We start from the raw sequence: 16,334 nt of genomic DNA, 5'->3' as shown, positions 1-16,334 counted from the left end.
AGGTAAGTTTTAAGTGTAGTTTCAAGAGGAAAGCGAATGAAGGTAAGGTGAAAACGGGGCCCAAGGGCTATGTTTATTCTACTCCTCTCAGCTTTGCAGGCCAGCAACACGTAACGCACTACTTCCTCATGGGGGGAAAAAAACCCTCAGCTAGGTACAGCGGGACAAGTAAGGGTTGAGCAAGCTGTATCTCTACATCTCAAAGTGCACAGGACTGAAGTCCCATTCTTTTCCAGCTGGGCACCTTCTTTTGGAGACCAAGTGAGTACTCCATGGAGACCAAGATCTAGGCCTGCAACATCCAGTCGCCAACCTCCCTGGCTAAGTAAAAAGCGGGGAGCAATTCAGGGAGAAAAGGCCAAGTCAGGACCTGATAAGATAATGCACCTGTTGCTACCAAAAGAAATAGGAGACAGATTTCCATAGTCCATACCTGCACTGTTGCTATCCTCATCCTGGTCAATGAAGACATGATCAAGAATAAAACTGAGGAGTTCAGACTGTAAGGAAGAATCAGGAGTGTAAACTAATGGCTCTAACATGTCACGTCCTCCTGACATGATTTGATGACTGAAGATCATTAACACATCACACAAAATAGTGAAGGCCTGCAAGGGGAGGAATGACATGCATCATTAAAAACAAAAAGAGAGCAAAAACAAGCAGCTTATCACAAGTCAAGCCCCTAGAAAGCTAGGTCCGTAGAAAGTTCTAACACAGAACTGTGTTAACATACCTGACTACAATTTTTAAGTACAATACTGCCTCATTGGATAGAAGTCATTTGAAGTTGTTATTTTGTACTAATGTATTTACTATTCATTCTTACAGCCTTATTTTTTGTGTCTATTGTTTTTATCTTAGCTGTACTAACCGTTATTAATGAAATTATGCTACATTAAACAAATACATAATTTGTCACCTTCTTAGATTCTGCCATTTTTTAAAGTACTCTACTTTAAATGTAGCTGGCAGGGTAGAAATTTAAATAAATTTAAATAAAACAAAGAGCTTCAGGTCTGCTTTGTTAATGCCCTAAACTGGGGCACACAAACAATGCTACACTTTCTTACACACAACTGTTACTGCAGTTGAAGAATTACTTCTACATTAAAAGCATCCAACTACTTGGTCAGATATTAAATCAGTGACTAACCTGTTCTTTAACAGCAGTATTTACATTGGTAAGGTAGTGCTGACAGATTTGACAAAAAACTCTCATCTGTTTCTTTAAGCGTAGAAGGTCCTCCTTAGAAATGAAAGAATATTGAACAGTAAGCATGTTTATTTTGAATCATACTTGCATGATGAATAGAAATGATTTTTTTTTTAAGAAACGGAAAACTTCTTCTACTGGGGACAGTAACTTAAAACTCTCTGTAACAGCTCCAGCTTGTTTGAGCTTTCTCTGGCCCCTTTTCTGCAAATCAGAAAAGAAGAGACTCCTACCCTCTTTCCACCCCTCTCACAGCGAAGAGAAGATAGCAATTCTCACGTTACCACCGAGGTCAGCCTTCCCTACCCTGAGCACACTCCAAACGCAATTCCTACCCTAATCCAGGTAAGAACTCCACATGCACACAATGGATTTCAAGATAGCTCATCGCACTGGTAGGCTTCCCAAGAAGGAACCCCAAAAGCTTGTACAATGACCCATAAAACTGGTTTTGTACTCCATTCCCCTGCACTGAAATACCTCCAGTTCCACCAGCACTTACTTTTGTAGAACTGCTCTCAGTAACTTTTGCTAGCTGCCAAAGGATTACATAGTGAGTACACTGCAGTGCATGAATAACTATCTGTGTGTTAAAAAGAAGAAGAAAAAAGCTTGAGAATAAGGTACTATCATTCTTAGTTTCCTATTATTTCCCATTGTTCTTTTAAAGGAAAAGAAATACTAACCTGTTCGGGCATATCTCCATTCTCAATGCCTGTTTTTAATAACTTGTAGTTACAACTAAACAAGTCCCATCTTGACAGATCATGGGCACTGAAAAGAGAAAGACGTGAATGCCGCTAATTCACTGTTTCCCCTCACACGGCACTGAACTGACCACCGGATCCCTGTGCTACGGCACAAGCAGTGGCTATTGCCGTCAAACATTTCAGTGACTTCCCTTTGTAACAGGGCTCTGCGCACTACTGTCATAGAGTTCCAGGGTAAGTACAAAGCCCCGATCCATGGAGGTAACTCTAGGCAGAGCTCTGGCCATTCCTCTTTGCCCCCAGCCTATTTTCTTTTAAAGGAGGGCCACGCAGATGCACGCATAAACGTGTTCGTCATTCTGACTAAACAATGCTAACTATACAGAATGCCCAGCAGCTGTCCTGGTATTGCTTTCTCACCATCTAATATTGCTGTCAGTAGCCCTTTAAGGCAGAACAAAGGGAGCGTTCTAGCAGGAGATGGCAGGAGTTGGAAACAAAACTGAAAGTGACTGGATTTTTTTTTTTTTTTAGTGTAAATACAATGAAACAATCTATAAAGTACATGTAAAGAAACGAAATCAAGATCAGCAAAAAGTGGAGAAACGATTACTTTACTTACTTGTGAAAAGCAGTAATCCGCTTTAATGTTGATAAGACCTGATATGCATCATCTTCATCAGGTTCTTCACCCTATGATTAAAAAGATATACTGTTGCAATAAGACCAATTATTTCAAGAAGCAGAAAGAAGATCCTCTGCTCTATTTTGACTATTTTTTCCTTTCTGCCGTTCAGTTGTGTCCGATTCTCGGCAACTGCCTGGAGTAGTCCCTGTGGTTTTCTTGGCAAGGTTTTTCGTAAGTGGTTGGCCATTGTCTCCTTCTTAGGGCTGAGAGAGAGTGACAGGCCCAAGGTCACCCAGTTGGCTTTGCGCCTAAGGCAGGACTGAAGCCCATGATCTCCCAGTTTCTAGCCACTGCCCTTAACCACCACAGCAAACTGGCTCTCATTGCCTTCAAGTCAATCTTGACTCCTGGCAACTGGCGAGAGTGACTAGCCCAAGGCCACCCAGCTGGCTTCATGCCTAAGGCAGGACTAGAACTCACGGTCTCACACCAAACTGGCTGAGAAATATTAATCCAAAATCTGAAGTTTATTTGTGAAACATATACACCAATTCTTGCTGTTTATTCTGGGCTGGCCTTTATTTTTTTGCAAAGTACAATAAACAAGCAAAAGGAGATAAAAGGTCGCTTGAAGAGCAAGACCTATACAGAAGCAGAAGATACATGCCTCTTGCAGAAAATCTTCCAGAAGTCGGTTGAATTTGTCTGCCAGTTCATCTATTAGCTGACTTCTTGCAATATCTACTCTGTTGAAGATTGTGAACTCTTCGTTACAGAGGGCATGGTAAGTTTTGGAACAAGCTTCCAAGACATCGGTGTCTGTGTGCTTTTCTACAATATCCCGGATCTGTCGTAATAAGGCATCCAAATGCTAGTAAACATAAAACAAAAACCAACAAAAAAAGAATCAATCAGCCATCTATTTTCTGATGCATTTGTTCAAATTCCTGTTCCCTCATCCCCACCACTGCCCCTTGTTCCAAACGAACTGTATTTATTTTTATTTATTTATTTATTTATAAATTTATCCACTGCCCATTTCTCCCCTACGGGAGAGATTAACTGTTGTGATAGCGCAGACAGCTGTTTATTTAGTTGCGGAGCCCACGCAAGCAGGCAAGCACCCAGTCAAGTGTGTGAAGATTTGTTCAGTTTTCATCCTATTCAATTCTTTTTCCTTTGCTTACCTTTTCTAATCTCCCTGTGGTGTAGATTTCCAGATCAAAATATTGTGGTAACTGTAACAAGTTGGTGACTTTCTCTGCATCTACAGAATACTGTGGATATGGATAACAATTAATTAAAACCCGAAAGTTTTTCCATAAAAATCAGTATTTCACTATTCGCAATTCTAAAGGCGAGTTTCGTTAAGAAATCTAAAATGTTCAACGTTAGATAACATGGACACACAATTAACAAACTATCTTCACTAAATGTCATCTTTAATTTTAGATCTGGAAAAAAAAGAAATCTGCATCAAGCTTGGAGAGAATTGTTCAGGAAGCCTAGCTTAGGAAAAAGACCAATCCCAGGCAGAGCTGAAAAACACACCTGTATGAAAACATGGAGAGCTGTCACCATCAAGACTGACCAACCAATGATCTGGTTTGGCATAAGACACTTACACAACTGTGATTTAAGCATGCCAACTATGTAGAAACAAAAATAAAATATCACACTCACTTTTGCTAAGAGCTGAGGAAGTGCAATAGCAAAAAGCTCTGTGATCTTAGTTCTGTCATCCAACTGGGTTTTTTTCTCCTTTGCTGTAAGCACCTAAGTCAGAGAAGAACAAGGAGTAGCGTGAGCAAAGGACTGATACTACCAGCATCTATTTAATGCAACCCCAAGATGCAATTCATAATTGACCATTTACTGCACATGAACCAAATTCAACTACACCTCAAAAAGGATATATATTCTCAAAATTAAGAAATTATCTCCAAGGTCCCTTCCAACCATGACATTCTATTATTCTAAAGAAACTGGTTCGGTCATCATTCAGACGGATCAACGTTATCACCAACATATACTTAAGTGGGACAAAGGACAAGGAAGGCAGTAGATGGCTGAGCAGCCAAAGAATGATGGAGTCACAAATAAAATCCATTGTTCAATAAAAGTAGAGGTTGTTTTTTTTAAAAAAAAAAACAGCCATCAGAATTATACTGTGTAACATTCTTACCTAGTATAAAGAATTAAGTGCTATGACTGAATCAAGCAAACGAGCTCAGGATTCTGAGACCTTCAAATGGTTCACTCTGACCCCAAAAATAGACGATAAGGAGCTAAAAATAACATGTTTTCACTGTGTACTGTAGGCAAGAATTCTGATTCCAAAGAGGTGATGTCATACAGTTATTTTGAATTACATACAATAATATTACAATGAATATGGAATGTTAAAGGCTAGTGCATTTCTTTTAAATTATGGGTTATTTTGATGTCTCTTTGAACAACTGAGGTTCTACTGCTAATGTAATACACACTGGCTTAAAAACCAAAAACACTAACTCATTAAAATTAGCCAGACAATATATTGACACTATTGTTCACAGCATAAATTTTTAAAAAATACCCGTTTTCCTGTGCCTCTTCCTACAGGGGGATGACATTCAGCTGCTTGTCTAATTGTACACAGCATTATTTCAATTAGTGCACTTTCCTGTTTGTCTGTTAAAGCTGCAATTATTAAAAAGAAACAAAAAATTATTTGTTATTTATCATATTTTTAACACTGCCCATCTCCCCCCACAAGGAGGGACTCCTTGTAAATGTCATTTCTTTGAATCACATATGACATACCATAAGATTTCTCACAAGAATTGTTGATAAGTTGTTTTGTTTTGCACCTTAAATTAAAACTTGCAGACAAGTGTACCATATTAGCTGCTGTTATGACACCAGAACTATAAAGAAAACAAGCTGATCTAGAATGAATGCTTAAAACTCCTATGTCTGAAATCCCATTTGGAAGCTTTTCCAGGCCTCTTAATCAAAGCTGTCTTTGTATTGAATTATTTATTTAATAAAATAATTGCTATACTTTTATATGTAATGAAACATGATAACAATAATTAGAAGAAATTACTACTACTGTTTACTCATTTAACTGCTCATTTTTGCAAATCGACTATATTAATTTTAAAGAAGTATCATAGGGCATTTCAGTAAAAATCTGAAAAGCCAAATCTACAGGACTGTAATTTCTGAGCTTATTTACTCAGAGCTAAGTTTTGTTTCTATGGGTTATTCCATTGTTAGTTTGCATGTGTTGCCAGTCTTTATTGGTTGTATTTTCTTTTATTTTCCTCAAGACAGGGTCAACTATCCAGGTGTTTTTTTTCCTTCCTAGCGTTTTCCCGTGGGTGCAGGGTCCACATTTCGGATCAACCAGATGTTGATCCATCAGCTGCAAAAGGAATTGACCAACCAGCTTGTTGCCAGAGCCTGACATCGTGGCTGAGAGGGCCCAAGGTCACCCAGCCGGCTTTCAAGCCTAAGGCAGGACTAGAACTCTCATGCCACGCCTGATTGGCTCTTGGGCTGAGAGAGAGGGACTGGCCCAAGGTCACCCAGCCGGCTTTCAGGCCTAAGGCGGGACTAGAACTCTCCTACCACGCCTGATTGGCTCTTGGGCTGAGAGGGAGGGACTGGCCCAAGGTCACCCAGCCGTCTTTCAAGCCTAAGGCGGGACTATAACTCTCAGTCTCCCAGTTTCTAGCCTGGAGCCTTAGCCACTAGACCAAACTGGCTCTCTGTCAACTACCCAGGTGTGTGTGTTTTAAAACATGCTTTGAACATAGAGCAAAATCTTACGTTCTTCTCCATTGAGTGGTTCTTCCAACAGAAGACTATTCATACATTCCCAGTCCTTCAAAAGGTCAGTTGCACAATCCCACATGCTGTCCACCAAGTAAGCAGCATGCTCATGTAACTGAAAAAGATGCAGAGGTATTTACCATGCATTTTATGAAAAGCTTCTCCAAAGCCCTAAACCAGCTGGTGCCATTACTGATTGTAATTTAAAGGGGGGGGGGGAATGCATACCTATAGAAGAAAAGCATGAGTTGTGTGCTAACAAAATGTTGTGTTATTTGCCTCAAGTCTATCATGCCTTGTCACTTTTTAATGTTACTTTTAAGCACCTAAAAGGCGTTCACTAAGTGTACTGGATTTCGACTGGCTTTGTAACCCAAATTATCCTTTATTGGGTACATCTAACTGTAGCAACTCTCTTGGAAAAATCCCAAGACAGACAACCCCTATCTTCCTTCTCTGCCACATCCCTACATCATTAATATCAAGATTTTCAATACTGAGCAGAGTTAGGGAAGGCATTTGGAGGTTCTTATAAACACGCACACACAACGTAACTTAAGAGATCATCATTTCTTGCGACTGCTGTCTAGACTCCTATAATTTAATACAACAGCATTTAAAACACTTCCAAGTTTGGAAAGATAATAAATTTACACGAACCTCCTGTAACTAAATTCAGCTACACGATATTTAAAAGCAGCTTTAATTAAGGATATACAATGAACTGGCACAACATTCATATGGATTAAGCAGTTTAGAACATATTGCGAAGTCAGAGGCAATTCTTCCTAACAAATGGAACTTAATTTGGCTCAACAGAAAGCACATACAAAACATTGCTGAGGAATACAGTTCTACAAGATTATAAGTAAGGCATGTGTACATACCTCACTTTCCAAAAAGAAAAATACTAATGTTTTGACAAGATTAGCATTTGGACCTTGCCTTCCTCTTCTTTTAAGAATTCCATCTTCCTCAGGGTCTCTGCGACTGAAAAGCCTTCCCAAGAAAGGGGGAAAAAAACGACAACCATAACTGCAATAGTATTTACTACAGAGTTAACTAAAAATGCAGTACCAAAAAAGCATGCTATAAATCACAATATCCCTTCTGCACAGAATCTTCATTGGAGAACCTTTGATGTAAAGTACCCTGTGATTAGAAGGAAATCTCTCTGACAGCTCCTCTTTCTCACCATTCTGGCATGGAGAGCTGAAAGTTTTCTGGACACATAGTATGTCTTTTTGCAGACTCAGTTCTAGTTGCTCCAGAGGAAATCCTATTTCACCCTGGGGAGCCACAAACTTTATCTAAATGGCTCAGTGATTCAACTCTATCCAATTCACAACTTTAGTTCTTTTAATGGTATGTCATTTTCTCCTTACTTTTTATAAAGAAATTCTCCTGCTGCTACAGCCACTGGCCGATGAGCTGAGTAAACAAGATGATAGACATTTTCACAGTCTTCTGCAGTCAGAACTTCTTCACTACTCCTAAAAATGCAGTAATTAATTAATAAAAATACAAACAAAAAAGGATTTAGAATACTACAGAAAAAAAGGGGGGAAAATCAAATGCCCTTGCTCGCTTTAAGGTTACTTTTAACTGTAGAGTACCTGAAATCTGAATATTCAGTTTAAAACAAGATTTCTTGTCTTGTGGCTATAATTAAGTGCCTGAAGATAAACTCAAAAATAGGCCTCTAGGAATCTCACTGTGAACTGCCCAGAAATATATGAACTTCCAGCAGCACAGAGAGAACAAAATCTTTCATACATTTTATCTAACTGTAACAGTTTACAATATAATCCTGAAACATGACACCCTAAAAAGAATTTTCTGTCTTCAAAGGTTTGAAAAACTACATTTATACAAAATGGACAATTAATACCATGAGGATCTATTATTTGAAATATGATCTGAAACACTTACTGTAAAACAAGAGTAAGCAGCTTTATTGCTTGTACTGCAACATCATATTCTTTGTCAAGAGTCATAGACACAATTCTGTCCTAATGGGAAGAATATTTAATTTGTAAAATGAAAGCTGTTATAATGGTAAGTCTGAGGTGTTTCTTTAAAAGGAAAAGAGAGAATGGACACTAACCTTGAACCGACTTGTGAAGAGTTCCAATTTTGAATTAAGTTCTTTATTATAGTAAAGCCCTTGCAATGCTGTAAGACATTTGAGCCTCACTTCCCCTTGCTAAAAAGAATTGAGAAAGAAGTAATAGTTAAGTTTTTCATTTTTCAATGCCGGACAATACGTTAAGTAGTTTATAGAACTCTACGTTCATATTGTGATTTCTGTTACTGGGTCCATTTTTTAAATACTGGATTACAATGGAAAATTAATTCTATATAAATGAACATGTAAACATCTTTGATACAAGTAACATAAAATCATCATGATAGACAGACAGACAGACAGACAGACAGATAGATAGATTAGACTGCATCAAGCTGGGAAAGTTTACAGGTTTAAGAGCAACACTGTCAACTCAGCTCTGAAGCAGACTGGAAACCAGGACACTGCAGCTGTTGTTGTTTTAAAAAAGGATCTATTAGGTCCTAGCTGGTAGAGAAATCCAAGATTATGATTTTATCAGATATACAAAAATACATTTAAAAAAACAGAAAAAATATAAAGTGCAGGAAAAAATCCGAAAGAAAGAAACAAACAAACTTCCCCCTTTATCCCCAACAAGTATATTCAACATTAACAACTTATCACTCTCTCTTAAGATACATTCAAATACACCTTCATTCCACGCTTCACCCCATTTTCTATAAACCCGTCACTAAATCCTCAGCTCTCCCTCAGCAAAAAGTCCAGTAAAAATTAACAAACATAACTAACAGCATTAGACAAAATCCCCCAAATCCCTCTTAATAATTAAGGTCTAATCCCAAATCACAACTAAACATTACAGAAAAACTACTAAACATCACCAAAAAGTAATAATCCCTTATTCATATACTAAAACTAATAGCACAGATATTGCAAACTAAAATCTAATTATTTCTCAATTAAAACTAATTAATGGTTACAATGTGAGTTAAGAAAAAGGGAGATACCAACTTTTTTGCTTTGTTTTCTCTGCTCAGTAATTACAGGGGAAACTAGCATTCAGCACTTTACCTTGTCATGCATTGTCCATCCCACATATTTTAAATAGCTGTCATTGAGAAAGGCATCACTATACATTTTCATCCAAATTCCAATTTCTTCAATACATATTGCTCTAATCTCAGCAATTGCATCCCTGAAAAGGGATAATACAGAGAGAAAATTAAGAATATGGTAAAAAAAAAAGAATGCATCTTAAACAGAGTTTAGACTTAATACACAGCAACTGAACTCACCTGTATCTATGAACAAATACACCCTTAAAAATCGCATTCATCATGTTTTCTATTTCATCCTGATTTTCTTGAAGCTGAAAAACAGAGGAACTGCCAAATGAAAGTGCTGTAGTTTTATAGTAAATGTTTAGGCAATAAAACAATACAAAATTAATCCAAATCTAGTAATTATTTGAAGATTAGATCACAGGTACATTTTTAAAATGTATGGCCGATCATTCCAGGCAACATACAAATGGGGTACATGGTTTTCTGCTACCCCACCATGATTTTCTCAGCATGAGCAGAATCTCTTAATTATGTACGGATATGCAAAAACTGGTCAAAACACCAAAAAGCAGATGGGAAAGGAACCTTGGACATCCTACCATCCTAGAAAGGAAAGAGTAATTGGGACCAGCTGAAAGAGTAATCCTTCTAACAACACTTTCATGGCCTCCATTCGACTTCCTGAGTGTGGCTTGGGGAAAGTGTTAATTTACCTCTTTCCAAGGGTCATCCATAAAGAAGCAGAGGAAACAAGAAGTTGGAAAGAAAAGCTGTATTTTAACTCAATTTCAGAGATTCGTGATTTCCTTTCACTTCTGTAGTCTCTGGGGAACAGATTTTTCTATATGAAGAGATGACTACGTGCATTTCATAGGCATCAAGTGACAGCACAATTCTTTTTTCAATAGAAACATTCAGGAAGACATTTCGTATGTTGATCAGAAGCCATGTTTCATGAAGTTTTACTTCAACCCCCCCTTTTTTTTTTTTGACAAAAACAATCCCCACATTCCCCTCTTTGTCAAGTGACTATTAAACTAGTTGGCAAAGGTTCTAACCTCCTTCCTTTTCTGCAGTAAGAGTTCCAGTCTATCATTGGCTCGTTTTCCAATTATTTTATTTCGTTCCGCTTCATACTGTCGTTGTGTATTGTCCATATTAATGCTCAAATTTAATGCCACGTTTACTAGCGCGGTCATTAGCTTCATAGCTGAAAAGTTCCGAGAGAGAATGAAAATCAGCCCTAATGTAGAACACTATAATCAACAAGGCTGAAAAATGACATTGGTACAACATTTTACAATATAATATTTTAGTGCCTTTCTACACTAAAAGCAAACACAGCAAGGTTGTTGTGGGGAAGAGTGGGGGGAGAGGGTGCTAGTTACACCACCCTGAGTTCCTGAAGGAAAAGTGGCATCCACATCTGACTGATAAACAAATTCAAGCAAAGTTTTGAATGATTAATGTCAGGATCAGGAGTCTATTTTATACAAAGACAATATTCATAACTGAATGGTTACTGATTTATACAGAAGACCTAGGCAAGGGGCTGATCACAATAGAAATTGTTAAGGCGTACAAAAGTCATACAGCATTTCCCATATTTTACCACAGGGCAATAATTCACGTGAATTAAAATTCACCCTTCCACATGTGGAAAATGCCATCTACTCACCAACCTGAGGATTTTGTGAAAAGAAACCTGAAAGGGCATCTAATTATGTGGCTTACTTACAAAAGGGCCCACGTAACCCTTTTGCACAAGAAGGAATGTAACAATTGTTACAGGGCCAGTTGTTATAGCATTATGTGCAATACTTTCCACAAGTGGCTGAAAAGCATCACAGGAAACTACCTCTCATTCAACTAACGACTGTTTTATTATTTCCGCTCCTTGAAGATAGTTATCAGGTTGTTGTGTGAAAACCTGGGTGGTTTGTCTCTGGATATTTATTCCTCCCACCCCAAAATAGGCTCATCTCAGAGTTCCAGTGGTGGTTCATGTTTTTCTGGAAGTGCTTCTTTCCAGAGCAGGCAGCAGTCTGAAGTCTTCTGACAAAGAGGAAGTCAGAACTTTCCAGGAGAAAGCAGGGCACTCCTTAACTGTTCATCCCATGCCCCTATTATGAAGTAAATTTAAGTTGCTGAATTTGGAAAGCCTGATCTTGTGGCTCTAGGAGCCAAAAAGCTGGTGATGGAAGTTTCACGTGGGCTATGAATGAACTTATAGCTTCTAGCTCAACATCCTTGAACTAGATTCAACTAAAGCAGTTATTCTTCTGTCCTTGTAGAGCAATCGATTTCTACCTGTCATTGAGGGGATAATGGGGGTGGGTCCTTGGCACGTTTCACAAGGAAAAGCCTTTCAAAGTGATAGGGCAGCATCTTAAAGTGTACTTTCACACCTGAATCACTCTGCACAGCCAGAGCACTTAGAGAAGACACGGTCAGCATGTTGGCCAATTCCTTAATTTTTAACTTTAAAACAACCTCGGTTTGTCCCTACTTAAAGGAAATGGAAGAGAAGCATAAATATAGAAAACCATTCCCACATGGGTCTCTCTCAGCCTCCTAACCTAAATATTTCAAGCTGATTAAAATCTAGAAGAACCTAACAATTCGGATACCTTCCAACAATTTTTTTTTAAAATCAAGTTGATGAAGGTTTACCTGCCAGTGTGCTAGTATGTCGAAATGCCCTGACTTGAGAGTCTGATAGTCCTGTAAGTAGTGAAATCACTGTATCCATCATATATTCATCATATATGATACTATACTGACACTGCCGGACCAGTACTCCAATGAACTCACAAAAACTTGATTTAAATTTCTTCCACTGAGGACCAGCCATGGTGAGCGGATAATCCCCACTGTCCTAGAATATAAAACAAGTCAATTGCACCAAAATGATTGCATTATCTTGCTACTTAAAATCAAAGGACAGATTCAAATGACCGGATGAACCAAAAGAGAGATTTCATTGGTCTTCCACACAGGTATATGTCTCACAACGAACAAGAACTATCATATTTTTAATTATAATTTATTTTTTCCAGGTATTATTTTATTTACTTTGCTCATACACCAGAGCACAGAAACCCAGAACGAAATAAAGTTAATGTAAATACATAAAAATATATAGTAAATGCAACATCTTAATATCGTAAGACTGTCAAGGCAATTTTTAAAAAATTATTGAACTTCAAACCTCAGTTTAAATCTCTCCTTTGTATTATATCTTCCTTCTCTAAGTTTCTGAATTACTGCACAGAATTTAACTAATTTTATAAATGTATCAGCACCTGGGCTGGAAAGTAAAAAAGAAGTAAATGATGTATGAGATCACCTAAATAAAGTAAGAGAGGAGCAATTAATGGAATATATTGATGAAGAGTACAACTTAGGAGCACATGTCTATCAATGCCACTACTCTGGAACCACAATGGCAAACTTGCCTACTATACAGACTTTTCCTGTTTTTCATATGCACCTTATTAATAAGTAAGTTCTTAAAGGGGAAGTGCTAAGTTGTAAGAGATACTCAGCTAGCTGAAACACCGATTATCACTGTCTCCAATGAACTAAGAGATTTCATATGCCCTCCACAGTTAATTGATCAACCTCCCAAAAATACATTTAAAAAATAGCTGTAGAAACAGAAATCACAAGGGAACAAATGCATTTTCAACTGAAAGAACTGTAATAAGTACTTCAGAAGCTTCTTAGTAGAAGGAATTATTTTAAGAAAGACATATATTTATCAAATTTATTTATCAAATTTTGTAACCACCCATCTCCCTCAAAAGGATATATGACAACCAGTTTTGAAAATATAAATCCAGACATGTCCATTTTACCTCATCAAACTCTTCAGTCATTTTTCGAATTATTTCTGAATTTTGCATATGTCGAAACATCTCTGCTGTTACAACCCCTACAAATTACAGAATGGGAATACTATGAAATCTCAAACTTCAAAGTATAAATTATAAAAAAAAATGCTGTTTAGGCAATAATACAATAAACTGAAATGTGTCATTTTCTGACTGAAATGTTTAAAATACTGTGGATATACATAATTGTAATTTGATAGACTATCTTACATATGCAAATCTTTGTATAAGTGACATATTAATTTCTTTATCAGCAGGCTCTCAGTTTTTGAAAAGTCAGAATAGAATTAAAAATGTAAGGGGAAAAACAGCCTATATTTAAAAAAGGGGGGGAATTACAAATGAATTGCAAAAGTACTATTTAAGATGGGAAGTTCTAATTGTAATGGTGTAGCTGAGCAGAATACTAGCAAAGAAGGGATGTGAGGATTTTTATGAAATTAATATAGAAGAAAACCTATCCCCAAATATAAATCTTACCTTTGCAACCTGAGCACTGAATAAAGAAGTTGATGAGATCAAGGAGGGCTATATCTCTGTCATGTTTGTAGGATTCTATCCAGTCATCCACCACAGACTAAGGTAATAAAGCCATCATTAAGTTAGGGATGTTTACTGTTACTATCTATCCATGCTTATACACACAATCACCACCCCAAAATTCTTGTTTTTTATACCCCTAGGTTTTCAGTTTTCCCCCATTCTCCAAAACACTGTTTTCAGAAACCAGAAATATTTTCGTTTTTCCAAAGTAGGCTGAGAAACATAAGCAACAGTCAGTCTGAACTTAGATATCTAAATCCTCCTGTCTGCCTCAACTTTATTTGTGACCTAATTTAAGTTGTAACAGAGGGTTAAGAGTTATATCAGACAATTTCAAAATCAGAAAACAAAAAGTCATGTGCACTGAGTTGGATTCAAATTTGTCCTGAAACTTTCTAAAGAAGAAAACAAACAGAAGGCTCTTCTGAGCCAACTTATTATCGAATCAAATCAAATCAAATCAAATCAAATCTTTATTGCGGTCATAGACCAGAACCAACTCCTTTTCTAGACAGATACCATATTTTAATTTTTAAAAATAATTGAGAAATTTTAAAATAAAGCTGCAGCCTGAGTCTCAAAGAATGGTGTGACACCCAAATAAATATACATACAGTGCTTTCATTAAAGACAATGGGAGAGCCGGTTGCAGAAAGCCATAGGCTTACACTTTCACAGAAGAATGGTTACAGCTGCATTCTGTACAAACTCCGCTTAATGTTAAAAATTCGTTGAACAAGCAAACTTCAAATAATTGTTTAGATATTTATTTAGAAATCTGGAATTTGAATGGCATTTTAAGCTGGAAGTGACCTGAAATGGAAATGGATATTCTCCTCACCAACAAATCAGCAACAAGGCCCCTAAAAAGGAGTTACCTGCATAGCGCTTTTGCCCATTTTGACAACTTCAAACAGCATCATGTTTTCCACACCATTCTGCTGATGATGCCCATTCATTCGATTTGGACCACCAGCCTTCCCTCCTCCATTTCCAACTTTTGTTTTCTCTCCTGGAGCCTTTTTCCCCTTTTTGCAGGTCTGCGTAAATAACAAGCCCGGGTATTTCTTAGCAACTTAAAGGGTAAAACAGAATGTGCATTTTTACTTGAATAAATGCACTTATCCATCTTTTTATTAACTTTTTATTGTCACACATGGCCTGACACTCTATTCGTTGAGATGAAAAATTTAAACACAATACAGGGAAGAGCACTTTATTTATTTATCAATCAATCAATCAATCAATCAATCAATCAAATTTATCACCGCCCATCTCCCAAAAAGGACTCTGGGCGGTTTACAATAAAACATAAATAAGAGAAACATAAAACTGTAAAATACCATAATACATAATAAAATAAATATGATAACAACCCCAATGGCTGGAAGTTCTTTGTGGTTCGCAAGCAGAGCAGGGTCCTTCTAAGAGACTAGCCATCCCCCGGAATGACTATTCTCCCTCATGCCCTAGGCATGATGACAGAACCAAAGGGCAGGGGAGAAGGCCCGCCCCCTGGATCCCGCCAGATGGAGCTCTCTTACAGACAGGGCCCGTAGCATGCCCTCTCTGCATTACCTGGAGGGACGGGTTGATACAATGGGGAGGAGATGGTCCCTCAGGTAGCCTGGACCTGTGCCATGTAGGGCTCTAGAGGTGATAACCAACACCTTGAATTGGACCCGGAAGCAGACTGGCAACTAATGCAGCTCGCAGAGCAAAAGGGTGACATGTGCTGATCTTGGGATACCCAAGATACATGTAGTGTACTGCCAGCTTTTTCAGTCAAACTTTTGGAAACCTCCTGGAATAGTTTCCAATATATGAAAGGGCTTCATGACATTCACCATTATTACACCAAATCCTTTTACATAATCTCACAGAAGCACTGCAGTCTCAGGTAGTGGCATTAGTTAAATTTTGTTTTAGTAATATATAAAAGACTCTACTGCTACCCCTATAATTCCATGCCAAGACTGAGAATGCCAGATACACATACCTTCCCTTTTCCTGGTTTCTGATTTTTTCCTTCTATATCTTCAAAGTCAGTATCTGAAGAAAAGTGTGTTTCAGATTCCCTGGGAAGACATATTTTTACATTCTTATTTCACTTGAAACATTTATATTATTGCTTTAATGCAACATATTATACTCTGAACATGCTACATTCACTTAAATGTGTTTTCCACTATGGTATGCATAGGAAAGTACAGGAATTTCCTCAAATATTATGTCATAACTCAAGTGAAATGAGGAAATTCAACTCAGTAAGTTGCCAAAAATCACCAATAAACCAAGGAATGACATAGGAGTTAACTTAAACCAAAAACTAAAGCAACTATATGGTTTTTCCTGCCTCTACTCTTTCCAAAAAAAAGCAAGAT

At 37.5% G+C, this 16,334-nt stretch overlaps 1 protein-coding gene across 1 annotated transcript in view; it reads right to left on the bottom strand.

The window, feature by feature from the left end:
• STAG2 (STAG2 cohesin complex component) overlaps positions 1–16,334 on the bottom strand; it is a 47,363-nt gene that overhangs the window by 10,886 nt on the left and 20,143 nt on the right. Inside the window, exons 3-24 of the mRNA XM_063313655.1 lie at positions 15,950–16,028; positions 14,829–14,990; positions 13,888–13,984; positions 13,372–13,448; positions 12,185–12,389; positions 10,570–10,721; positions 9,743–9,816; positions 9,519–9,642; positions 8,484–8,582; positions 8,309–8,388; positions 7,762–7,869; positions 7,264–7,375; positions 6,374–6,491; positions 5,133–5,236; positions 4,238–4,330; positions 3,742–3,831; positions 3,222–3,425; positions 2,549–2,619; positions 1,903–1,990; positions 1,719–1,799; positions 1,157–1,249; positions 434–608 (exon numbers count right to left, since the gene is read on the bottom strand). Coding sequence (XP_063169725.1) covers positions 434–608; positions 1,157–1,249; positions 1,719–1,799; positions 1,903–1,990; positions 2,549–2,619; positions 3,222–3,425; positions 3,742–3,831; positions 4,238–4,330; positions 5,133–5,236; positions 6,374–6,491; positions 7,264–7,375; positions 7,762–7,869; positions 8,309–8,388; positions 8,484–8,582; positions 9,519–9,642; positions 9,743–9,816; positions 10,570–10,721; positions 12,185–12,389; positions 13,372–13,448; positions 13,888–13,984; positions 14,829–14,990; positions 15,950–16,028 — 2,486 coding nt within the window. The remainder of the gene's footprint in view (positions 1–433; positions 609–1,156; positions 1,250–1,718; positions 1,800–1,902; positions 1,991–2,548; positions 2,620–3,221; positions 3,426–3,741; positions 3,832–4,237; positions 4,331–5,132; positions 5,237–6,373; positions 6,492–7,263; positions 7,376–7,761; positions 7,870–8,308; positions 8,389–8,483; positions 8,583–9,518; positions 9,643–9,742; positions 9,817–10,569; positions 10,722–12,184; positions 12,390–13,371; positions 13,449–13,887; positions 13,985–14,828; positions 14,991–15,949; positions 16,029–16,334) is intronic.

This window comes from Candoia aspera, chromosome 12, assembly GCF_035149785.1.
Source record: "Candoia aspera isolate rCanAsp1 chromosome 12, rCanAsp1.hap2, whole genome shotgun sequence".
Taxonomy (NCBI): Eukaryota; Metazoa; Chordata; class Lepidosauria; order Squamata; family Boidae; genus Candoia; species Candoia aspera.
Note: the sequence above shows the minus strand (reverse complement) of the source record. Positions and strands in the feature narration are given on the sequence as shown.